This window comes from Canis lupus, chromosome 15 (genome assembly GCF_011100685.1).
Source record: "Canis lupus familiaris isolate Mischka breed German Shepherd chromosome 15, alternate assembly UU_Cfam_GSD_1.0, whole genome shotgun sequence".
NCBI classification, from domain to species: domain Eukaryota; kingdom Metazoa; phylum Chordata; class Mammalia; order Carnivora; family Canidae; genus Canis; species Canis lupus.
In genome coordinates, this window is record NC_049236.1 from 15342044 (window position 1) to 15369408 (window position 27365).

The 27365-nt window shown below is 40.5% G+C and overlaps 1 protein-coding gene across 1 annotated transcript in view; it reads left to right on the forward strand.

Annotated features, from left to right (window-relative positions):
• The window catches only part of ZSWIM5 (zinc finger SWIM-type containing 5), a 202866-nt gene that overhangs the window by 139616 nt on the left and 35885 nt on the right, over nucleotides 1-27365 (forward strand). Inside the window, exons 3-6 of the mRNA XM_038558248.1 lie at nucleotides 145-293; nucleotides 1535-1685; nucleotides 19976-20155; nucleotides 27073-27249. Coding sequence (XP_038414176.1) covers nucleotides 145-293; nucleotides 1535-1685; nucleotides 19976-20155; nucleotides 27073-27249 — 657 coding nt within the window. The remainder of the gene's footprint in view (nucleotides 1-144; nucleotides 294-1534; nucleotides 1686-19975; nucleotides 20156-27072; nucleotides 27250-27365) is intronic.

Sequence of the window (27365 nt, forward strand, 5' to 3'; positions counted from 1 at the left end):
TTATTTAGGACCACACAGTTGACGAAGCCCAGAATAAGGCAGAATAAGCCATCCATTTTTTAATATATTCACAGAATACCCCTCCTGCCAAGTGTGTAGCATATGAATTCAGGGGATTCATTTCACCATTCCCATTCCTTGCAGGTGCCCCTGACCCCACAGCTGGGGCCAGCATTGATGATGAGAACTGTTGGCATTTGGATGAAGAACAGGTGAAAGAACAAGTGAAGCTATTTCTCTCCCAGGGTGGTTACTATGGCTCTGGAAAGCAGCTCAATTCAATGTTTGCCAAGGTAAGATATGAAAGGTACTTTTTTTCCTTTAAGTAAACTGGGCTCACCACACTCCTGGCTTCTTGCATTGTGGTTAGCTCACTTGATCTATCTGTACTGAATACTTGAAAACTAATGGGAGGGCTAATCAGAGCAGACCTAATCCAGAGCAGGTGGCATCCAGGGACCCCCCAGCCCCTACTACCTCACCCTGGTAATCCTCTTCCTTCTGCTCCACTCTAAATAAGTTAGCATTGCTGGGGGTTTTAGTAAGGAAGCCACCAACTCTGTACTTTGAACCCAAAGCTGCTGGATGAGGCCTTGAAGAGATGTGATATTTTGGAACTGTGGGCTCTCACCGCAGACTTACTTTTTTTTTTTTCTTAACACCTTTAGTGAGATAATTCACCCATTTCAAGTGTGCAGTTCAGTGTTTTTTAATATATTCAAAGATATGTGCACCAGTCACCATAACCAATTTTAGAACATTTTTATCACTTTAAAAAGAAACCCTGCACCCTTACCTGTCACTTCTCTATCCCTCACTCCCCTGCCCCCAGCCCTAAGCCACCACTAATCTCCTTTCTGTCTCTATAGATTTCCCTATTCTGGGCTTTCCTGGGAATGGAATATAGTCTTTTGTGACTGGCTTCTTTAACTTAACATAATATTTTCAAGGATCATCCATGTTGTAACATTACCTGTACTTAATTCCTTTTTGTGGTTGAATAATATTCCACTGTAGGGTATACCACTTTTGTATATCTATTCTCTGTTAGTGGATATTTGGATTATTTCCACCTTTGGGCTATTAAAAGTAATGCCTTTTTAAGCATTCTCATGCAAGTTTCTATATGGACGTTTCTATATGGTGTTTTCATATCTCTCTAGAATTGGAATTGATAGGTCATATAGTTCTACATTTAGTCATTTGAGACACTACTATACTGATTTCTGAAGTGGCTACATCATTTTACAGTCCCACCAACAGTGTTTCAGGGTCAATTTCTCTATATCTTTATCAACACTTGTGGTTATCTGACTTTTTGATTCTAACCATCCTAGTGGATATGAAGTAGCATCTCATTGTGCACAGCAGGCTTTCTTGATATATGCAGAGAACTTGCTTATAGAACAAGAAGCCTTCTTTTTGGCTCTTTGGGTATGTTATGCTTGGATACTTCATCTTCTCCTCCCCTCCTTCTCCTCCTGCTTTTTTATGATGTGCAGTCACCAACCCCTGGCCCCTCCTTATGTGTCAGGTTCGAGAGATGCTGCGGATGAGGGATTCCAATGGAGCCAGGATGCTGACGCTGATAACTGAGCAGTTTATGGCTGACCCACGACTCACACTCTGGAGGCAGCAAGGAACAAGCATGACAGATAAGTGCAGGCAACTCTGGGATGAGCTAGGTAAGTCCCCAGATCTCAGAGAAGTGCTACGTCTGTCCCACTAGTTTGCTCCCTGCATCAGTGTTAGTGAACACTTGCCATCAGTCATTACCTGGGTCTTGCCAAATGAACTTTAGCCTAACTGTGGGAGATAAAGGCTATACAAAGGCCACCCAGAGTATTCTGAACTCATTTGTGTTGCTTCCACATTATTGTGCTTTGCTGTTGACATCAGTATTCTTTCTGTTCCAGATGTTACCACGTAGAAGCCATTGCTGAAGGAAAATGTCTTCCCTTGGCATTTGTTGCTTAGCACTAGCCTGGCTCTCCAGATACTTATCAACTACATTTCTTGCTTTCCCTGGGTCTGCTCTTTTTATCACTACTAGACACACCCCTTAGATGTAGGGCAGTTTCCAAGACTTGGGCCTTGGACTTCTATTCTTCTTCCTCTATACCCCCTTGAGAACTTGTATTTTAAGATGTCATGGCTTCAGAGCTTACCTCTCTGTTGATCTCAGCTTCATCTTCTTTCCATTTACCTGAGTTCCAGTCCCATATTGATGCTGCCCTATAACCATTTCCACTGAAAAAATCCCCTGATCACCTCAAGCTTGAGAAATCAAAAAATGAATTCAGGCCTTCTACCAAAAAAGGTTCCACTAACTCTCGCAGTGGCATCACCATTCCTCACTCTACCGAACTTACTGGCAAGCCTTCATTTTTTTTTTCATTCCCAACATTCAGTCACCAGTCTCATTTGATGTGATGCCTTGACCTTCAAAATGCAATTCAGTGTCCATTTACACTTTTGGGAACTTTTTTTTTAAGATTTTATTTATTTATTCATGAGAGACATGCAGAAAGAGAGAGAAAGAGAGAGAGAGAGAGAGGCAGAGACACAGGCAGAAGGAGAAGCAGGCTCCATGCAGGGAGCCTGACATGGGACTCCATCCCAGGTCTCCAGGATCAGGCCCTGGGCTGAAGGTGGCGCTAAACCGCTGAGCCACCCGCGCTGCCCTGGAAACTTTTAGATTAAGTTAGATGTGGACTCTCTGTTCTAGATTCTCCTCATCAAGGCCATCTTCTTTGGTCATTGTTTCTCTGTATCATTCTACTGCTCCAAGGCCAGTTTTGCTTTGCTAATATTCAACCCCTCTCTCTCTGTTTTCAGAATCTTCCATACCCTAAATCCAATCATGGCCCCACTTTTCCGTTATGCTGGAAAACTTCTGTGCAACATATTCTAAAATTTCTAATATAGCTCCTCCTATCTCCATGCCAGAAAGCAACAACAAACTTTCTTCTCATACAAAGTAATACAAGAGAAAACCTCAGGTTAGGAGTTTATTGAGTTCTTCTGGACTGAAGCCTCTGGAACCTATGTTTCATAGCCTCAAAGCTAAAAGCCCTGCAGAGTGAGGCTTCATGACTCTGCAACTATATTCATTTACTTTGGGGCTGGTAAGTGTGTGGTTTCGTTTTGAATGCTGAGGCTTTTTTATTTCACCTATGGCACTAATGGCTCTGGAGCTCTCAATACTAACAAATAGCTATATTTCTGAGTGTTATGTGCCAGTCTTTGTGTTAAAGATTACACTCACATTCTTTCACTTAATTCTCATAACCACCCTATTAGGTAATAATGTATTTATTGCAAAGAAACAGAGATGGCTCTGGTTACTTTTGGGTACAGAATAAAATAGAAAACTGTCTCTACCATGACATAGTCACACTTTCTGAAGTATAGGAATGTTGCACTATTAATCTAAAGCTACTGGTCCAACCGGTTGTGACCAGAGTCGCATGATACAGCACATGGCAACTTGGGCACTACTTCTAGACTCTTTAATCATAATGGAGTATAGTCATGGACTCCCTTCCATTGTAAGATTTGGGCATCTTCATATTTTTAAATGAGAAAATTGAGCTTAGGAAAGTTAAGTATTTTATTCAAGATCACACACTAGTGAGTGGTGATTCTACTGATGGAACTGCAGTCTTTTTGACTCCATCCAAATCAAGCATCTTCTGCGACATCTCCCTTAATTCTATTTGTTATGTACTTTTTTTTTTCTCCAAAGTGCATGTTTATAAATTTAAAATCAGCCTTCTTCAGTGAATCAGTTTCATCTGAGGCCTGAATCTCATGGAGTGGTTTCTGTCATATTCATGGGATTGTGTTGTGGACTTGGGCTTGGCCTTTGGGCCAAAGATAGGTGAGAAGAAGTTAACATAGCTGGTACTTTTAAAGCATTTGTCATATATTTAGGTTTATCATGAAAAGCTCTTCCTTCTGACATTTTTTTTTTTTTTAAGATTTTATTTATTGGGCAACCCAGGTGGCTCTGCAGTTTAGCGCCTTCAGCCCAGGGCCTGATCCTGGAGACCAGGGATTGAGTCCCACATTGGGCTTCCTGCATGGAGCCTGCTTCTCCCTCTGCCTGTGTCTCTGCCTCTCTCTCTCTTTGTGTCTCTCATGAATTATTTATTTATTCATGAGAGACACAAGACGCAGAGAGAGAGGCAGCAGAAGGAAAAGCAAGCTCCCTGCGGGAAACCGGATGCTGGACCATATCCCAGGACCCCAGGATCGCTCCCTGAGCCAAAGGCAGACGCTCAACTGCTCACCCAGGCGTCCCATCCTTCTGACATTTTTGTAACTAAGAAATTGCTATATCGATCTTACAAGAAACCCTCAGCATTCTGCAAAGATAGTGGTTCTCAAACTTCTCAAAATCACCAAGAGTACTTATTTTTTTAAAGATTTATTTATTTTTATTTATTTATGATAGACATAGAGAGAGAGACAGAGAGAGGCAGAGACACAAGGAGGAGGGAGAAGCAGGGTCCATGCCAGGAGCCCGACTCGGGACTCGATACCGGGACTCCAAGATCGCGCCCCGGGCCAAAGGCAGGCGCCAAACTGCTGAGCCACCCAGGGATCCCCCCAAGAGTACTTATTTAAACAGGTTTCTGGGTCCTATCCCCAGAGTTTCTAATTTAGTAGGTTGGAGTAGGGACTGATAATTTGCATTTCTAACAAATTCCTAAAGAATGCTGTTACTCCTGTTCCAGAGACCACAATTTGGGAACCACTACACTAAGAGAGCCTTATTGGGTTATACACTAGAGTATGTTGTATGCATGCTTCCCCTTACTACTCCGAGGTTTCCTTATTGTTCACAGGGTCTACTCACTTGGGAGGGCCTAGACAGGGTGTGTAGGAATTTAGACGAATGGACTCACTATTTTCAGATCCTGAACCAGAGAAGATAGAAGCAGTCAGACATGAAGTTTTCTCATCTCCCCATATCAGTACCTATATGCTTTGCTTTGTATTCTGTTAAAATCTATGAAGTATCTCTGGTCCTGTAAAAGGGAAATTCTTACATATTTTCTTTGGGTCCTATGCCATCTCCTTTTCTCAAGAATTTTGTTTCTGCAATTATCTCCTTTCTCTGACATTATTAGTTTCTCCCTTTCTATTGGACCTTTGTCCAATCAGCATACAAAAATACTTTACTATCTTCAATCTCAAAAAAAGTGCCTTTGTTGTTCCCATCCCCCTCCAATTATTACCCCATTTCCCTTCTTCCTCTCAAAGCAGTATTTTTTTAGGATTTTATTTAAATTCCATTTGGTTAACATACAGCGTAATATTAGTTTCAGATGTACAATATAATGATTCAGCACTTCTCTATAGCACCCAGTGCTCATCACAAGTGCATTCCTTAATCCCCATTACCTATTTAACCCATCCTTCTACCCACCTCCATTCTGATAACTATCAGTTTGTTCTCTATAGTTATGAGTCTGTTTCTTGATTTGCCTTTTTCTTCCTTTGCTTCTTTCTTTGTTTCTTAAATTCCATATCTGAGTGAAATTATATGGCATTTGTCTTTCTTGAGTTATTTCACTAAGGATTATACTCTCTAGCTCCATCCATGTCATTGCAAATGGCAAGATTTCACTCTTTTTTGTGGCTGAGTAATATTCCATTTGTGTATATATGCCACATCTTCTTCTTTTTTTTTTTTATGCCACATCTTCTTTATCCATTTGTCAGTCAGTGGACATTTGGGCTCTCTCCATAGTTTGGCTATTGTTGATGCTGCTGTAAACATAGGGGTGCATGTATCCCTTGAATTAGTATTCTTGTATTCTTTGGTTAAGTATCTAGTAGTGCAATTGCTGGATTGTAGGGTAGTTCTATTTTTAACTTTTTGAGGAACCTCCATACTGTTTTGCACAGTGGCTATTCCAGGTTGCATTCCCACCAACACTGTAAGAGGGTTCTCCTTTCTCTGCATCCTCACCAACATCTGTTGTTTCTTGTGTTTTTGATTTAAGTCATTCTGACATGTGAAGTGATACCTCATTATAGTTTTGATTTGCATTTCTCTAATGATGAGTGATGTGGAGCATCTTTTCAGGTGTCTGTTGGCCTTCTGGATGTCTGCTTTAGAAAATGTCTATTCATTTCTTCTACCCATTTTTTAACTGGATTATTTGGTTCTTTTATATATTTTGGATATAATCCTTTATCAGATACCTCATTTGCAAATATCTTTTCCCATTCTTTAGGTTGCCTTTGAGTTTTGTTGATTGTTTCCTTCCCTGTGCAGAAGTCAAAGCATAGTTCTTTTTTTTTTATTAGAGTTCAATTTGCCAACATATAGCATAACACCCAGTGCTCATCCCGCCAAGTGCCCCCTTCAGTGCCCATCACCCAATCACCCCAACCCCCCACCCACATCCCCTTCCACTACCCCTTGTTCATTTCCCAGAGTTAGGAGTCGCTTATGTTTTGTCACCCTCACTGATATTTTCACTTATTTTCTCTCCTTACCCTTTATTCCCTTTCACTAATTTTTATATTCCCCAAATGAATGAGACCATATAATGTTTGTCCTTTTCCGATTGACTTATTGCACTTAGCATAATACCTTCCAGGTCCATCCACGTCGAAGCAAATGGTGGGTATTTGCCGTTTCTAATGGCTGAGTAATATTCCGTTGTATACATACACCACACCTTCTTTATCCATTCATCTTTTTTTTTTTTTTTTTTTTTTTTTTGTGATAGTCATACAGAGAGAGAGAGAGAGACTGAGACATAGGAGGCAGAGGGAGAAGCAGGCTCCATGCACCAGGAGCCCGATGTGGGATTCGATCCCGGGTCTCCAGGATCGCGCCCTGGGCCAAAGGCAGGCGCCAAACCACTGCGCCACCCAGGGATCCCTCCATTCATCTTTTGATGGACACTGAGGCTCCTTCCACAGTTTGACTATTGTGGACATTGCTGCTATAAACATCGGGGTGCAGGTGTCCTGGCGTTTCACTGCATCTGTATCTTTGGGGTAAATCCCCAGCAGTGCACTTGCTGGGTCGTAGGGCAGATCTATTTTTAACTCTTTGAGGAACCTCCACACAGTTTTCCAGAGTGGCTGCACCAGTTCACATTCCCACCAACAGTGCAAGAGGGTTCCCCTTTCTCCACATCCTCTCCAACATTTGTTGTTCCCTGTCTTGTTAATTTTCCCCATTCTCACTGGTGTGAGGTGGTATCTCATTGTGGTTTTGATTTATATTTCCCTAATGGCAAATGATGCAGAGCATTTTCTCATGTGCGTATTGGCCATGTCTGTGTCTTCCTCTGTGAAACTTCTGTTCATGTCTTTTGCCCATTTCATGATTGGATTGTTTGCTTCTTTGCTGTTGAGTTTAAGAAGTTCTTTATAGATCTTGGATACTAGCCCTTTATCTGATAGGTCATTTGCCAATATCTTCTCCCACTTCTGTAGGTTGTCTTTTAGTTTTGTGGACTGTTTCTTTTGCTGTGCAGAAGCTTTTTATCTTGATGAAGTCACAATAATTCATTTTTGCTTTTGTTTCTCTTGCCTTCATGGATGTATCTTGCAAGAAGTGGCTGTGGCCAAGTTCAAAAAAGATGTTGCCTGTGTTCTCCTCTAGGATTTTGATGGAATCTTGTCTCACATTTAGATCTTTCATCCATTTTGAGTTTATCTTTATGTATGATGTAAGAGAATGGTCTAATTTCATTCTTCTGCATGTGGATGTCCAATATTCTCAGCACCATTTATTGAATAGACTGTCTTTTTTCCAGTGGATAGTCTTTCCTACTTTGTTGAATATTAGTTGACCATAAAGTTGAGGGTCCACTTCTGGATTCTCTACAAAGCATATTTCTTGAAAAACTTGTCTGCAGTCACCCTTTCCACTTTGTCTCACATACATTCTATATTGAGCCCACTATAATTGAGTTTTCATTGCTGCCACTTTATTCAAGTTGCTCTTGTCAAAATCACCAGTGACTTCAGTATTGTTAGACACAGTGGTCAATTTTCTGTTGTTATCTTATTTGACTTTTTAGCAGGGCATGGTCAGTTTCCACTGACATGTTCCTCATTTCCATCCAAAGACCTCATCAGGATGGCCTTTACCATCCATATTGCTACCAACACTCCATTCAGGATTACTAAGGAAATTAAGACTTTACAAGCCTCTGCTTTTCCTTCTGGGACCTCACCAGAATCATCTTTAAAGGTCTTTTCACAACAGCAAAGGCTTTTTCAAGCAGGCAACTCAAAATTCTTCCAGCCTCTACCCTTTACCCAGTTCCAAAACTGCTTTCAGATTTTCAGGTATTTCTTATATAGCACTCCACTTGTTGGTAACAATTTTTGTCTTAGTCTGTTTGGGGTGCTACAAAAGAACCATAGACTAGGTGACTTACAAACATTCTTAGAACTTTGAAGACATTTCTCCGTTGCCCTCCAGCTTCCACTTGCCGTTGTGAAGTACCAGGCCATTCTGGTTCAGGAGAATATCGTGTCTTTTCTCTGTGGAACCATATGTTTTCTCTTTGTCATCATTAATCTGAAATTTCACACTGATATCACTTACTGTTGGTCTTCTAATCTTTTTTTAAATCAACCTTCTTGGAGAAGGAGTTAGGACGGAGGAGTGGTAGGGAAACCCTGGGCTTGTCTTGTCCTTCAGACATAGCTAGACCAACATCAAATCATTTTGAACAATGGGAAATTGATCTGAAGATTAAGAAAATAATATGCACAATTTGAGGGAGAGAATGTGGCAGATGCAAGGTTTGGAGATATGAATTGGAGGAGAGAAAAGCCACAGTGCTGTGGTGGGGAGGGAGCTGGAGAGAGACTAGTGTGTCAAGTTTGCACAAGATGCCAAAATCTGTGGTGTGGGGATCCCCTGGGTTGCACTAGGAGAGAATGATCCCCTTCCAGGAATACATTTGGAAGAGGGTATATTGCCTCTCGAAGGACAAAAGACCCACTGGGCACCACTGAGCAGCCATTTAATAGCAGGGTACAGAGGCAGGTGCAAAGGGCAGATAACCTGGTTGCAGTTTTTGGCAGTGCTTCACCATAGATTCCAGGCACCTACATGGCCATGGGACTGCTTTTCTGGAACAGAACAGTGTGGCCACAGCGCTGTATCTCCTCCAGAGGAAGCGAGTGGTCCACACCTTGCCAGATCCTTTAAGATTTGGAGTTTTGAATCCCAGCCTCCAGCCAGAGATAAAACACAGGAGAACTGTGGTGTTGGATCTGCCAGCGGCCCAAGGCACTGACAGGTTTAGGGCAGGGATCTGCCAAAGCCTGGAACACAGAAGGGGAGATTGTTCACTTTTCTGTGAGGGCCTTCTGAACTGTGGTGGCCGCACGTTCCACTCCCTTCAGGACAAGAGGGTGGGATGACATTATCTTCCACCTGCACTTCCAGGTCCCACCCCCACCAGCACAGTCAGATGTCAGAGAGAAACACAGAAACCCCAGGGGGGGCTGGAATTACTTACACCAAACCCCACCACTCTCCAGGGGCATCTTTACTAGGGCAGGTCTGACTGTGAGCCAGTGTAGTGGGGACCAACACAAGCCCTCTGCATGTACCAAGTCCACTAATTATAGAGTGTCCCAAAGCATCAGCTTCAGTTCTGGTAGAAATAGGACTAGGCTATTTATTTATTTTTCCCCTTTTGAATCAGGCTTATGGTTTTCTATTTGTTGGTTAGTTGGCTGGTTTTCTTTTTCTCATTTTTTGGATCAGGCTTCTTTTTTTTTTCTCCCCCCCCCCCCCTTTTTTTTAAGAAATGCAGAGGAGGAAGGACAGAGAGAGAAGGAGAGAGTAATCCTAAGCAGGCTCCATGCACAGTACAGAGCCCAACGCTGGACTTAATCTTATGATCCTGGGATCATGACTTGAGCTGAAATCAAGAATCCAACATTTAACCAACTGAGCCACCTAGGCGCCCGTCCGTCCGTCCTTCCTTTCTTTCTTTCTTTCTTTCTTTCTTTCTTTCTTTCTTTCTTTCTTTCTTTCTTTTTTTAATCAGGTTTGTAATTTTTAGTTTGTCTCTCTCATTTTTTTTCCCTTTTTTCTTGGGTCAGTCTATTTCTTTTTCAGGCTCATCTTAAGAAATGAACCCAATGACAGAACATGAGAGACTAATTCTGGGAAACGAACAAGGGGTAGTGGAAAGGGAGGTGGACGGGGAGTTGGGGTGACTGGGTGACAGGCACTGAGGGGGGCACTTGATGGGATGAGCACTGAATGATATGCTATATGTTGGCAAATTGAACTCCAATTAAAAAAAAAAAAGGAAACAAATCCAAGTATACCTAGTTAAAGGTCCAGACACTCCCCACTGCAAGCAAGGAGGAAACTCTGCAGAGGACTGACTGGCCTGCGGGAAAGCGCAAGCAAAAACACAATAGCAGAGTGCACATAGCATACACGAGAAATACTTCGTGAACTGCCAGGCCCTGGGCAGTGTATGACTCCTTAATACTCTTACTCTTTATATAGTATTTCTCTCAGGAGCAGGAAACATAACAAGCTTTCATAACATACAAAAGACAGACACCTAGACATAATGACAAGACAGAGGAATTCTCCCCAAAAGAAAGATCAAGAAATCACAGCCAGAGACTTGCTCAAAACAAATATATGCAGTAAATCTGAAAAAGAACTTAAAACAACAGTCATGAGAACACTGGCTGGGATTGAAAGAAGCATAGAAGACACCAGAGAAACCTTTGCTGCAGAGATAAAAGACTTAAAAACTAGTCAGGCCAAAATAAAAAAATGTTATAATCAAGATGCAAAACCTGGATAAAAGACAAAATTATAGAAAATAATGAAGCTGAAAAGAAGAGGGAAAGAAAGCTATTAGATCACAAATATAGACTTAGGGAATTCAGCAGTTCATCAAGCACAAAAACATCCATATCATAAAAATTCCAGAAGATGAAGAACAGGAAAGGGGTCAGAAAGTTTATTTGAACAAATTATAGCTGAGAATTTCCCCAATATGGAAAAGAAACAGGCATTCAAGACCAAGAGGCACAGAGAACTCCCCTCAAGATCAACAAAATAGGGTAACACCAAGACATATCAGAGGGAAACTTACAAACTATAAAGATAAAGAGAATTCTGAAAGCAGCTAGGGACAAAAGGTCCTTAGCCTATAAGGGTAAATGCATAACGTTGGCAGCAGACCTCGCCACAGAAATGTGGCAGGTCAGAAGAGAGTGTCATGATATATTGAACATGCTAAATGGGGAAAATATGCAGCCAAGAATACTTTATCCAGCAAGGCTGTCATTCAGAATAGGAGAGATAAAGAGTTTCCAAGACAAACAAAAACTAAAGGAGTTCATGAACACTAAATCAGCTCTGCGAGAAATATTAAAGGGGATCCTAAAGAGAGACTAAAAGCAAAGACTAAAAAGGGACAACCTACAGGAACAGTGACTTTACAGATAATACAGTGGCATTAAATCATATCTATCAGTAATTACTATGAATGTAAATGGACTAAATGCTTCAATCAATTATACAGTATCAGAATGGATAAAAAATAAAACACCCATTGATATGGTGCTTACAAGAGTCTCATTTCAGACCCAAAGACACCTCTAAATTGAAAGTGAGCTGGTGGAGAACCATCTATCATGCTGTTGGACATCAAAAGAAATCTGGAGTAGCCATCCTTATATCAGACAAATTAGATTTTATTTTTATTAAAAATTAGATTTTAAACCAAAGACTGTAATAAGAGATGGAAAAGGGCACCATATCATAATAAAGGGATCTATACAATAAGAAGATCTAATAATTAAATATTTACACCCCCAACTTGGGAGCAGATAAATTATGTATCAGTTAATAACAAACTTAAAGAAACTCATTGATAATAATACATAATTATCAATCATGTATTAGTAGGAACTTTCAATTAGTAGGGACTTTGATACCCCACTCACAGCAGAATGCACATTCTTTTGAAGTGCACAACAGAACATTCTCCAGAATAGATCACATACTGGGTCACAAGTCAGGCCTCAACTGGTACTAAAAGATTGAGATAGTACTATGCATATTTTCGGACCACAATGCTGTGAAACTTGAAATCAACCATAAGAAAAAAATTGGGGGATCCCTGGGTGGCTCAGTGGTTTAGCACCTGCCTTTGGCCCAGGGCACAATCCTGGAATCCCAGAATCAAGTCCCACATCAGGCTCCCTGCATGGAGCCTGCTTCTCCCTCTGCCTGTGTCTCTGCCTCTGTGTGTGTGTGTGTGTGTGTGTGTCTCATGAATAAACAAATGAAATCCTAAAAAAGAAAAAAGAAAAAAATCGGAAAGACCACAAAATATGTGGAGGCTAAAAAACATCCTACTTAGGAATGATTGGGTTAACCAGGAAATTGAAGAAGACATTAAAAAAAAATACATGAAAACAATTGAAAATGAAAACACAACAGTCCAAAGCCTTTGGGATGAAGCAAAAGCTATCCTAAGGGGCGGGGGGGAGTATATAGCAGTACAAGTCTTCCTCAAGAAGCAAGAAAAGTCTCAAATATACAACCTAATCTTACACCTAAAGGAGCTGGAGAAAGAAAACCAAATAAAGCCCAAAACCAGCAGAAGAAGGGAAATAATTAAGATTAGAGCAGAATTCAGGGAGCCTGGGTGGTTCAGTCAGTTAAGCATCTGTCTTCAGCTGAGGTCATGATCCCAGGGTCCTGGGATAGACCCCTGCATTAGGCTCCCTACCAGACAGGGAGCCTATACTTCCCCTGCTTGTGCACACTCTCTCTCCCTCTCTCTCTCTCTCTCTCTCTCAAATACATAAAATCTTTTTTAAAAGATTAGAGCAGAATTAAATGATACAGAATATTTTTAAAAACAGAACAGATCAACAAAACTAGGAGCTAGTTCTTTGAAAGAATTAACAAGATTGATAAACCTCTAGCCAGACTTTTCAAAAAGAAAAGCACCCAAATAAAATCATGAATGAAAGAGCAGAGATCACAATCAACACTGCAGAAATACAAACAATTATAGAATATTATGAACAATTATATGCCAACAAATTAGGCAATCTGGAAGAAATGGATAAATTCCTAGAAACGTATAAACTACCAAAACTGAAACAGGAAGAAATAGAAAATCTGAACAGACTCCTAAGCAGCAAAGAAATTGAATCAGTAATCAAAAATCTCCCAACAAAGGGTCCAAGGCTGAATGGCTTCCCAGGGGAATTCTACCAAACATTTAAAGAATACCTATTCTTCTGAAACTGTTCCCAAAAATAGAAATCAAAGGGGGGCACCTGGGTGGGTCAGTGGTTGAGTGTCTGCCTTTGGTTCAGGTTGTGATCAAGTCCTGGGATCAAGTACCGAATCAGACTCCCCACAGGGAGCCTGCTTCTCCCTTTGCCTATGTCTCTTCCTCTCTGTGTCTCTCATGAATAAATAAATAAAAATCTTAAAAAAAAAAAAAAGAAAAAAGAAATGGGAGGAAAACTTCCAAACTCATTCTATGAGGCCAGCATTACCTTGATTCCAAAAGCAGACAAAGACCACACTAAAAGGGAGAATTACAGACCAATATCCTTGATGAACATGGATGCAAAAATTATCAACAAGATACTAGCTAATCAAATCCAACAGTACATTAAAAGGATTATTCACCATGATCAACTGGGATTTATTCCTGGGCTGTGGGTGGCTCAACAAACACACACATCAATGAGTGTGATCACCACATTAATAAAAGAAAGGGTAAGAACCATATGGTCCTCTTAATGCAGAAAAAGCATTTGACAAAATACAGCATCTTTTTTTTTAAGATTTTATTTATTTGTGAGAGACACACACAGAGAGAGAGAGAGAGAGGCACAGACACAGGTAGAGGGAGAAGCAGGCTCCATTCAGGAAGCCTGGGTCTCCAGGATCCCGCCGCAGGCTGAAGGTGGCGCTAAACCGCTGAGACCCGGGCTGCCCAGCATCTTTCTTGATGCAAACCCTCAAGAAACTAGGGATAGAGGAAACATACCCTCAACATCATAAAGGCTATATACAAAAGACCCACAGCTAATATCATCCTCAATGGGGAAAAACTGAGAGCTTTTCCCTTAAGATCGGGAACAAGATAAGGATGTTCACTTTCACCAATGTTGTTCAACATAGTACTGAAAATCCTAGCCTCAGCAGTCAGACAACAACAGGAAATAAAGGCACCCAAATCAGCAAGGATGAAGTTAAACTTTCACTATTTGCAAATGACATGATACTCCATGTAGGAAACCTGAAAGACTCCACAAAAAAATTGCTAGAAATAATACATGAATTCAGCAAAGTCGCAGGATATAAAAATCAACATACAGAAATCTGTTGCATTCCTGTATACACATAACAAAGCAGCAGCAGGAGAAATCAAGGAATCGATCCCATTTACAATTGCACGAAAACCCATAAGATACCTAGGAATAAACCTAACCAAAGAGTTGTAAAAGATCTGTATTTTGAAAAATATGGAACACTTAGGAAGGCAGTTGAAGAAGACACAAAGGAATGGAAAAACATTCCGTGCTCATGGTTTGAAAGAACAAATATTGTTAAAATGTCTATACTACCCAAAACAATCTACACATTCAGTGCAATCCCTATAAAAAAAAAAAATACTGCCAGGCATTTTTCATGGAGCTAGAACAAACAATCCTAAAATTTTTATGGAACCACAAAAGATCCCAAATAACCAAAGTAGGGTTGAAAAAGCCAAAGCTGGAGGCATCACAATTCGACTTCAAGCTGTATTACAAAGCTGTAATCATTAAGACAGTATGGTACTGGCACAAAAACAGACACATGGATCAGTAGAACAGAACCCAGAAATGGACCCTCAATTCTATGGTCAACTAATCTTCGACAAAGCAGGAAAGAATATCCAATGGAAAAAAGACGGTCTCTTCAACAAATGGTGTTGGGAACACTGGACAGCTACATGTAGAAGAATGAAACTGGTCTGTTTCCTCACACCATACAGAAAAATAGTCTCAAAATGGTTGAAAGACCTAAATGTGAGACAGGAATCCATCAAAATCCTAGAGGAGAACACAGGCAGCAGCCTCTTTGATCCTGGCCACAGCAACTTCTTACTAGACATGTCTCCAGAAACAAAAGCAAAAATGAATAATGGGGCTTCATCAAGATAAAAAGCTTTTGCAAAAGAAACAATCAGCATAACTAAAAGGCAACAACTGACAGAATGGGAGAAGATAGTTGCAAATGACAGATAAAGGGCTAGTATCCAAAATCTATAAAGAACTTATTTTTAAAAACTTATCAAACTCAACATCCAAAGAACAAATAATCCAGGACACCTGGGTGGCTCAGTGGTTGAGTATCTGCCTTTGGCTTGGGATCGTGATCCCGGGGTCTGGGGATCAAGTCCTACATCAGGCTTCCTGTGAGGAGCCTGCTTTTTCCTCTGCCTGTGTCTCTCATGAATAAATAAATAAAATCTTTTAAAAACAAAACAAAACAAAAAACAAATAATCCAGTTAAGAAATGGGCAGAAGACATGAACAGAGATTTCTCCAAAGAAGACATACATTTGGCCACATGAAGAAATGCTCAACATCACTCATCATGGAAATATAAATCAAAAGCACAATGAGATACCACCTCACAGCAGTCAGAATGGCTAAAATTAACACAGGAAACAACAGGTGTTGGGGAGGATGCAGAGAAAGGGGAACTTTTTACACTGTTGGTGGGAATGCAAACTGGTGCAGCCACTCTGGAAAACAGTATGGAGGTTCCTCCAAAAGTTAAAAATAGTACCCTACGACCTAGCAATTGGCACTACTAAGTATTTATCCAAAGAATACAAAAATAGTTATTTGAAGGGGCACATGCACCCCAGTATTTATAGCAGCACTGTCAGCAATAGCCAAATAATGGAAAAAACTCAGATATCCATCCACTGACAAATAGATCAAGAAGATGTGGTATATACATATATGATGGAATATTACTCAGCTAATCTGCTTAAGCACCTGGCTGGCTCAGTCAGTAGAGCATGTGACTCTTGGTCCCAGGATTGTGTGTTTGAACCTCACATTAGGTATATAGATAACTAAAAATAAATAAATAAACAAACAAGCTTTAAAAAATCTAATTTGCTTAATACTCAGTAGGTCTTCTCAAATGGGAAGCTTACACCTTTTAATTTGAAATGTTTTCTTGAAAAATTTTTTCATTTCCTCACCCTTATTTTCTCTCTTTGTCTGGAACTATATCTGTTATTTGAATATTAGCTTTAGATTACTATGCAACAGGCTTAGAGTACAAACAGTCTAGATCAAGAATAAGAAAATAGAGGGTTCCAGAGGGATTTCTCTAATGAAGGTAGTGAAATTGCTAGATTATTTCATGTGACTGAACATAATAAATAGAGATTGATTCTCGAATTTTATTTTTTTTCTTTCATTGTTTTGTTGCATTTTTGTTTTTGTCTTTTATCTTCTGGAAGTGTCCTCAGTTTTATCTTTCAGCCATCTTAAAGACTTTGTTTATTTGAGAGTGTGAGAGGGATAGAGCATGAGTTGTGGGGGGAGGGCAGAGGGAAAAGGAGAAGCAGACTTCCCCCTGGGTAGGAAGCCTGACATGGAGCTAGATCTCAGGACCCCTGGATTACAACTTGAGCGGAAGGCAGATGCTTTACCAACTGAGCCACCCAGCACCCCATCAACCATCTTATTAATTTGTAATCAATTTTTTCCATCATATTTTTAATTTCCAAGAGCCCATTTTTTGTTGTTGCATCCTGTACTTTTTTCATAGATGCGCTATCTTCTTTGAGGATCTCTTACAAAGGTTTTTTTCTTTAAGTTTTCTCTCCTCTCTGCCTTTTTTGTATTTCCTCTAAGTTTTCCTTCTTTCTGTTTGCTTTGTTTTCTGTCCTTTATGTAAGATGCTTTCCTCAGATATCTAAAGTTTCTTAGATGTCCATTCCTATTGAAGAGTAACACTTAAGAGCTAAAAGGAAGCTCAGGGCGGGTGGGGTGGTCTCTTAATTAGTTTAATCAAAGATGATCCGGCTTGGCTTTTTCAGTGGAGAGCCCCAACTCCAGTATCTGCCATGTTTTTCCCCCTTGGGTTGATTTGTTTCAAGATGAATCCTGTAGTCTCTTGTCTCTGAGTTATAAACCTGTCACAGTCTTCTTAGAACCAACTAGGGAGAAGAGGTTTGGGTCGGGTGGGGGGTGGGGGGGTATCCATTTGTTCAATATGTATATCTTCCCTGATCCCTCAGTTTGTAGTATGGACACCTCACTCATGGCTGTACATAATATTTCCAATCCAGAGCCTCTCTGAGTCAACCTTCCCAGTGAGTAGAGCTCTGGTCTTCTTCCAGGAGAGGGAAGGAGCAGGCACCCAGCTATCCTGAATAGAGGAAGAACTCTGAGAGCCTGAGATCTTTGACAAACTTCTAAACAATTTTACAAATTTCAGCCTCACTTTCAGCAGGGTTCTGCAGCATGAATCAGTTCTGCTTCTGGGCTTTCCTAACTGTTGATGGAAGTTTCAACTTTGTTCTGCTGTTAGCTATTACTCATCTACACACTATCCAGATTCTAAAATTTTGTGGCTGTTCTCTTTATTTCTCCCATTCTCTGTATCTATGTGAGTTTATGCCTGTTTTTATCTGTTTATTTTCATTTTAGTGAGGTTTCAGAAGGAAATAATGGTTAGCTAGCTATCTTTAACAAGAATTAATTCATGTTTATTCTTCAACTGAAATGTCATTTCCTTTCTATAACTTCTCCTGAGTCCACATGCAGAATTCATTGCTCCATCATGTATATTCTCATGGGATTTTATGTATGTCTATGATACGTATGTCTTTGCCATACTTCATTTTATTATTTGAGTGAATCCTAACTGTAATTCTCTTTAGAGTTATCATAGTATAATAATATTTTATTACATAGTATAGTTTATTTTTTTAAGTATTTTATTTATTCATGAGAGACATAGAGAAAGGCAGAGACATAGGCAGAGGGAGAAGCAGGCTCCCCACAGGTCCCTGGGATCACGACCTGATCCAAAGGCAGATGCTCAACCACTGAGGCACCCAGGTGCCCTTATTACATAGCATAGTTTATATTTCATGTTAAATTTTAATTTGTTAGATACTTATTAAAAAAGATTTATTAATTTGACAGCACAAGCAAAGAGGAGTAGCAAGCAGAGGGAGAGGGAGAAGCAGACTCCTCATTAAGCAGGGAGCACAAAGTGGGGCTTGATCCCAGGACCCTGGGATCATGACCTGAGCTGAAGGCAGACACTTAACCAACTGAGCCACCCAGGCATCCCTCATGGTAGATTTTTAAAAACTGAGTCAATAGGGATCCCTGGGTGGCGCAGCGGTTTGGCGCCTGCCTTTGGCCCAGGGCGCGATCCTGGAGACCCGGGATCGAATCCCACATCGAGCTCCCAGTGCATGGAGCCTGCTTCTCCCTCTGCCTATGTCTCTGCCTCTCTGTGTGTGTGTGTGTGTGTGTGTGACTATCATAAATAAACTTTTTAAAAAAACTGAGTCAGTAGAAATGAATTTTCACCATCTTCACGTAGTATCTGAAATTGAGCTAAAAATGCCCTTTAAAACATTCCTATTTGAGTTTAAGGGGCCTTGAAATAGTATTTCAAAGTACCTCTGTCCAAAGATGTAGCTTCATCTCAAAGGATTTTTTATTTGAAATACTCTACAGCCAGGTTTATTGCTGATTTGAGATTGAGCCTACATCTGGCTCAGCCACATAGCCAACCCTGAAAAGAAGAAGCAGGTTTGCTTGAAAAAAAGGGTGATGTGGTAAGAGAAACAGTAGTCATTGGTTATATGGAATATGTAATATTCTGCTACAGTGACAGAGAAGATCCAAGAATGTGATAGTTTTAAGGCATCATAGTTATCAACAGTATCAAAATCCAAGCTGAAATAAACCATTTTTCTTAGAAAAATGGAAATACTAAAATTCTATGTGCCAAGTAATATGCTAGGCCTTTTACAAATGTTATTTCATTTAATTCTTATAATATCCCTACAAAGTAGTTGCTTTTATGCTATCAGTTTTACAGTTGAGGGATTTGAGGTTCAAAAAAATCTAAGGTGAACTAATCAAAAATTGATATCTTTCCTGAGCACCTCCCTCTGACCTCTGTCCCGTTAAGTGCTCTTCCTGTATGCTGCTGTTGCACCCTGAACAGCAGAGTGCAACAGCACCCTGTTGCACCCTGAATATATAATAAATATATTATCTTAACACTCATCTTGTTCAAATGTCATGTTTATGTATCTCTCCCATTAGACAGTTCCTCAAGGGTTGGAACAATGTCTTATTCTCCAGTAGAATAGGCCTTAAATGTAGAAAGCTCTCAATAAATAATATGTTAGACTATAAATCTGAGCTCAGAATTCAAGCTCAAATCTATCTTGTTCCTCATTACAGGCACACATCCACATATCCAGATTACCAATACTTTAAGGAGGCTTTGGGGAGGAAAAATAAGCCATTTCTGAAAACTTTAGCAGATTTAAGTTTTGTTTTGTTTGTTTGTTTAAGATTTTATTTATTTATTTATTTATTTATTTATTTATTTGAGAGAGAGCACAAGTGTGGGGGGGTGACAGGCAGAAGGAGAGGGACAAGTAGAGTCCCTTCAGAGCAGGGATCCTGATGCGGGGCTGGATCCCAAGACCCATGACCTGAGCTGAAGGCAGATGTTAAACTGACTGAGCCACTCAGGCACCCTAGATTTGATTTTTTATATTAAGAAAAGCTGATGTTTTGGGGAACTTTTCCTGCCAACTAAAAATGGAAGGAAAGAGTAGCCTGAAAAATTAAAACTTACACATACATCCAAGGAAAGATATCAGAATGTTGGTTCCTTTATTTCCAGGAGCCTTGTGGGTGTGCATCATTTTAAATCCACATTGCAAACTGGAAGAGAAGTCCTGTTGGCTACAGCAGCTGCAGAAGTGGAATGACCTGGATGTCTGTCCCCTAGAGGATGGGAACTATGGGCATGAGCTACCCAACATCACCAATGCGCTTCCCCAAAATGCCAGTCACAGCCCAGGTGAGCTATATATCCTTCTAGGTTCTTTGTGCCTGGAACACCAAAAGTGGGAGGGTAAAGCTCTAGAACAAAGGTGGCCAGACAGTTGGCTATCAGTACTGTCATCCTAAATAAGAAAAGCCTGTCCTTTTGTTTTTCTTGAAATTCCACGCCTCAAATAAGGTTAAGCTTTTTACCTTTGACATTGGGGATGCTGTGTCTTTTCCCATATCTAGAGTGTCCTTTCAGTGCCCACAATAAATTCCTGCATTAATCCTCTTTACCTTTCAGTTCCTCATGACCAATGAGCCTCAGTTGGGGTTGGTTTTAGCTTAGAAGGCCTACCTCAAGGGAAGGATGGAAGGCCTGCAAAAAACAGCATGCATGAATGCATTCATTCATTCATTCATTCATTTTTAAAAATGCCCTGACAATTGCTTTTCTTACTTTCTCTATTTTCCTCAAATTTTTATTTTTTTAAATTTTTTAAAAAGATTTTTATTTATTTATTCATGAGAGACACAGAGAGAGAGAAGCAGAGACATAGGCAGAGGGAGAAGCAGGCTCCATGCAGGGAGCCCGATGTGGGACTTGATCCCAGGACTCCAGGATCACACCCTGGGCCAAAGGCAAGCACTAAACCGCTGAGCCACCCAGGGATCCCCTCAAATTTTTAAAAAGCAAATAGCTGGGATGGACTATCTTCCCAAATTACTGCTAATACTCTTGTCCCATTTTAAGACAAATCCAGTACAGTGATACTGTACCCTCTGCCTTTTGAGCCCCTGGCCTACAGATATCTCTGAGCATCAGCATGCTGTTTGCTATTAGCAACTAATTGCTCCTTAGCCCATTGGGAAACTTTATTGGTAGGAGATTTTTTTTCAGACACTGATTTCACATGTCCCTTCTATTTTAAGAGATAAATCTAGTATTTTTAATCTCAAGGAGAAAGTAATTTAAATTATTGTTCTGGCCAGGCCTGCATCTACTGTACCATACCTGATTGTCAGTATATTTAAGGCAACTAAGGTAAACAAGTTTGAAAAGGCTACAGTTTTGCCACTTCTTTATGCTGCGTTTTACTGGCACTCATGTAACCTCCACAACACACCATCCCTTTAGTATTGGTTTTGGATTGGCATAGAGTCAAATGCATATAGAGACATGCCTCCAGTCTGGCAATTTCTTCCTGATCGTACTGGTTGCTTACTGTTACTGGTTCTCATTTGAGGATGTTGCTTCTTCTGCAGTCTTCTCAAATTGTGGCTGATTTAGCTCTCGAGTCTCTATACCTAATGGAGCAATAGGTATCTCACTTTTTCTTCATTGCCATTCTCATATCATTGTCCTTATCTCCTTCTTAAAATATCCCCCCCCCCCCCAGCTTTAAAGTTTATGCTGTCAAAATGTACTGTCTGCTCCCCTTCTGGTTTTGGTCATTTGTACACCTGGGTCAGTCCCCCTCATTTCTTTCTTTTCTTTTCTTTTTTTAAGATTTTATTCATTTATTCATGAAAGACACAGAGAGAGAGAGAGAGGGAGAGGCAGAGAGAGACATAGGCAGAAGGCAGGCTCCATGCAAGGAGCCTGACATGGGACTTGATCCTGGGACTCTAGGATCACACCCTGGGCCAAAGGCAGGCGCCAAACCATTGAGCCACCCAGGGATCCCAGTCCCCTTCATTTCTTGAAGATTTTTGGCTATTGGCTCAGTAACACTGCTGTCACTACTTCTATTATAATTGTTGGCAATTTCAATAGCCACACAGATGATCCTTCCAATATTCTAACCTCAGTTCTTTGACCTCCTCTCTTTTAATATGTCTTACCTTCCACCATAATTGAGCCAAATAATCCCAAGATCACACCCTAAACCTTGTCATTGCCAATAACTGCCTTCTTCATAATCTCAATTTCAGGCAGCTCTAAATACCATCATCAGACTTGCTAGCTTATTTTCTTTAGTATCCCAATTCCAATAATTCTTTGACCCATTGAGACTTTTGATTCTACCACTTTTTCATTCTCCTGGTAGCCTCATTTTCTTCCTTATCTTGGTTAGATTCCTTGGTGAATAATTATAATCGTTCCCTCACATACACACTCAACCTCCTCTTTCCCTTCATTTCACGCAGATAGTAACCTTAGGGGATGCCCAGGTGGCTCATCGGTTGAGCATCTGCCTTCAGCTTAGGGGGTGATCCCAGGGTCTCAGGATCGAGTCCCACATCGGGCTCCTTGCCTGGAGACTGCTTCTCCCTCTGCCTGTGTCTCTGCCTCTCTCTCTCTCTCTCTCTCTCTCTCTGCCTCTCATGAATAAATAAATAAAATCTTTAAAAAAACAAAAACCACTAACCTTAGTAGCTCAGTCTCACTAACTCCTCATACTCACACCCACACCGCTGAACATAGTGAAGAGAAACAAAACCATGTGGTAACTAGTCTTACTTCAAGTTTATGACCACTGATTTCAAATGGGTCCATAGTATTATCCATACATCCACCACATTTCCCTAATCTATGCCTCCTTTTACTCTTTTAAATTACTGTTTCATACATCTTTCCTTGAAAACTTTATTTCCTCTCCTTCCTCACTTTCCGCTGATGGCCTTGCTTTCTGTTGACTGAGATATAGAAGCAATCACAAGAGAATTTCAATGACTCTCTCTATATATCTGCCTCTGTCTGTGCCTCTTCCTTTTCCCCAGTTTTTATTTGTGCTTCTAAGCCCAAGCCCTCTACCTATTCTCAAGATCCTAATCCTTCTCTTTTATCCAGGATTCTATCTCTTTTATCACTCCAGAAATTATCTTCCCCCTCTCCTGCTTCACAGATTTTTGTGGAGTATTCCTGTGAGTATACAAGTACATTGCTTTCTCTCTCATCACAAAACAAAACACACTCATGTTGTTCCCATATGCCTGTTTAGCTACCACCCTGTTTCTCTAAGGTAGTAGAAATAAGTGGTAGAATTAAGAAAAGTAATTTAAAAAATAGTATATATTTATTATCTCTGCTTCTGCTCGTATTCTCCCTTAAACTCACTCTAGTCAGCTTTCATCCTTCCACTACTGAAACCGCTCTTGTATGAGTTACTCATGCTAAATATGGCCAAATCTGGTGGCTAATTATCAATAATAATCTTACCTGACCTACTAGCAATATTTGTTACAATTGTTTACTTTCTCCTTGAAACCTTTTTTAATCTTATTTCCAAGACACTACTCTCTTAGTTCTGCTCTTCATTGGTTCCTCCTTCTCAGCCTCTTTTACTGTCTCCTCCCCACTTCCTAATCTAAAATGTTAAGGCTCCATCATCAAACCACTTCCCTCTATATATACACTACTTTGGTGATTGCATTGTTTTGATAATCATCTGTATACTAACTACTCCCTAATTTATATCACCTTGACCTTTTCCTCCAAACTCCAGACTTGTATGCTCAACTACCTTTTCAGTATCTCCACTTAGATATTAATAGGCACTTCAGTAGGATATCTTACCTGCCAAGCCCTACCCAAACCTGCTCCTCCTATAGCCTTCCCTATCTCCCTGTATGACAGGTCTGCCTTAAAAACCTTGGAGTAGTCATTCTTGATTCTGTTTTCTCTCACTCAAGATCTAATCCGTAAGTAAATCCTATTGGCTTTACCTTCAGAATATGTCCAGAATCCATCATATTTTTTTCCTAATTTTTATTTAAATTTTGTTTAGTTAACATTCAGTGCAATATCTGGTTTCAGGAGTAGAAATCAGTGATTTATCACTTACATACAGCACCCAGTGCTCATCTCAACAAATGCCTTCCTTAATACTCATCACCCTTCTAGCCCATCTCCCACCCACCCCCGTCAATCACTCCTCGGTTTGTTCTCTGTCTTTAAGTCTTTATGGTTTGTTTCCCTCTCTCTTTTTACTTTTTTCCCCCTCCCATATCTTCATGTTTTGTTTCTTAAGTTACACATATGAATGAAATTTATCTTTCTCTGACTTTTTTCACTTAGTATAATACACTGTAGCTCCATCTACATCATTGCAAATGGTAAGATCTCATTCTTTTTGATGGCTGAGTAATATTCCATTACACGCACACACACACACACACACACACACACACACACACACACCACATCTTTATTTGTTCAACAGTTAATGGACATTTGGGCTCTCTCCATAGTTTGGCTATTGTTGATAGTACTGCTGTATATAAACATCAGGATGCATATACCCCTTCCTATCTGTATTTTTATATCCTTTGGGTAAATATCTAGTAGTATAGTTGCTGTTTTGTAGCATATCTCTATTTTTAACTTTTGGAGAAACCTCCAAACTGTTCTACAGAGTGGCTGCACCAGTTTATATTCCCACCAACAGCGCAAGGGGGTTCCCCTTTCTCTGCATCCTCACCAACACCTATTATTTCTTGTGTTATTACTTTTAGCCATTCACAAGTACGAGATGGTATCTCATCGTGGCTTTGGTTTGTATTTCTCCTGATGATGAGATACATTTTTTTCATGTATCTATTAGCCATCTGGATGTCTTCTTTGGAAAGGCATCTATTCGTGTCTTCTGTCCATCAGAATCCATATATTCTTTTTTTAAAAAAAAGATTTTATTTATTTCTTCATATGAGACACAGAGAGAGAGAGGCAGAGACGCAGGCAGAGGGAGAAGCAGGTTCCATGCAGGGACCCCAAGGCGGGACTCAATCCCGGGACTCCAGGATCACACCCTGGGCTGAAAGCAGGCACTAAACCACTAAGCCACCCAGGGATCCCCTGGAATCCATATATTCTTAATACCTCTGCTGCTTATTAACTAGCCAAGTTGCCATCATCTTTCGTAAATTATTGCACTGACCTAATTGCTCTTTCCTGCTTCTGCCTTTCCACCTCATGGTCTTTTCTCAGTACTGTTGCCAGTTATCCTCTTAAGAAGCAGGTCACATCATACACCTTCAACAGCTCAGTGGCTTCTTATCTTTCACTCATGGCCTGGAAGGCCCTCAATGATCTAGCTTCTTAGTATCCCTCTGACCTCATCTCCTATGATTTTTCTGCTTGCTCATTCCATTCTAAGCACACTGGCCTCCTCACTACCCTCAAACACTCCAAAGATGTACCCACATCAGGATTTTAGCATTTGCTATTCCTTTTGCCTGGAATGCTCTTCCCTTAATATCTCTAAGACTTTAAGTCTGTTCAAATGTTGCCTTATTAGAGACCATTCTGAATAAGACAATAACCCCAACCCAAAACCAGCCCGCCTTTCTTTCTTCCTAATTCTGCGTTAGTCTTTTCTGTAGCACTCATGATCATCTAATATATCTGGTATACTATATATTTATTCAGCCATCTCTGCCCATTTAAATGTAAAGTTCCAAGAAGGCAGAGACTTTATATATCCTCAGCATCTATACAAGTACCTGCCATGTAGTAGGCTCTCATTATTTGCAGACTTGATGAATATTGGGAGCCTAGGGGCACCTGGGTGGCTCAGTGGTTGAGTCTTTGCCTTTGACTCAGGTCATGATCCTGGGGTCTTGGGATCGTGTCCCACATCGGGCTCCCAGTGGGAAGCCTGCTTCTCCCTCTGCCTATGTCTCTGCCTCTCTCTATTCACGAATAGGTGAATGAAATTTTTAATACACACACACACACACACACACATACAGAGAGAGAGAGAGACTGAGAGAGAGGAAGAGAGAGCACCTAATCCCCACTGTGGGCTGAGCAGACCCAAGGTAGAGTCTCAGTTCAGCAAGAGAGGGGTTTAGACTGCAGCCAGTAGAAGGCGCATTGTGCTACTGAGGGACAGTATGAAGGAGAATAGCATGACAATATCTACTGAAATAACAATATTATTTCAAGCTATTTCAGTAGGTCTTGTCATGCTATTCTAATTTAATCATCTAAACCCATACTTTATGGAATGTATCACATTCTGAAGAGATGTTCATATTCTAAGGACTTTTGCTTAATGAATGAATATGTTCATTTCTTTCATCTTCATTCTGAATCCTCTGGCTTTCCCTCCCAGTTTTTTTGCATAGGCTCAGTGGATGTACACCTCATTTGGGCATCTCTGGAAACATCTGATAAGGTATCAAGGGTACTTTATCCCTTGATCCCAAAATAGTTCCAGTTGCCCTTAATCTGGCAGAGAGTCAGTTAAATAATCCTTTATGGGTTTTTAAATTTTTCCTTAAATGTAATTTCTATGAGTCCTTCTATCTCCACAGTTTATGATAAGGTATCTTTCATTTGGTCTTTCTGCACTCCACCCTTAAGAATTGAGCATTCTTTCTCTAAACTGTTTTGGTTTCCTTGCAGCCCTTTTCCTGAAGAGAAATGACATGGTAAGAGTCCATGTTAATTAGTCTTTTGTCAGCATCAATTTTGCATATTAGAGAACAAGACGGTAAGCTATAGCTATCAGCATAATAAAGAGACCAGAATACACAGGGCTTCTGCTTTCTTTCAGCTTTTAATATCAATTACATGGAAGTCCTTAGTCTGATAAGGGTCATGCTGTAAATGAGACAGGTTATGGATTGGCCGGAGAAATTACCTAGCTGCTTCTCTCTTCCTCTGACTTCTGTAGAAGCAGTTTGTATCCTCATAATTGAGCAGCTGAGCACCACTGTCATTCTTCTCTTTTATGTGGCTCTCAGTCCTAGGAGAAATTGGTCTCCTGTAGAAGTAGAAAGGCAACCATAGGTCTCTGTAGAAAGGTTCTTCTCACAGATGGCACAGACACATTAAGGGCTATCCAATAAAGAGGTAGCACAACAAACACCCAGACAGATGACAGAGTGTCTGCTCTCACTGACCACATACTATCCTTCCCATCCTCCTACTCTGAAGAAGACGTAAGAGTTAGAGTTTCAGATTACCTGTCATTGAACTGCTGCATATCTTTCTTTTCCCAGACTCCTTATCCCGACCAAGACGAACAGTGTTCACTAGAGCCATCGAGGGCCGTGAATTACATTGGCAGGACAGCCACTTACAGCGAATAATAAGCAGCGATATATATACAGCTCCTGCCTGTCAGCAGGAAAGCGAGAGACTACTGTTTAATTCCCAAGGCCAGCCGCTGTGGCTTGGTAAGTGTACCTCTCCTCTACTCTAAGAATTTCAGAGCCCAGTCTTACCTCATGCCAGGCCAGAACTGCATAGGTGCTGGCAACACAACTACAATTTGGACAGATCTTTTAGGACC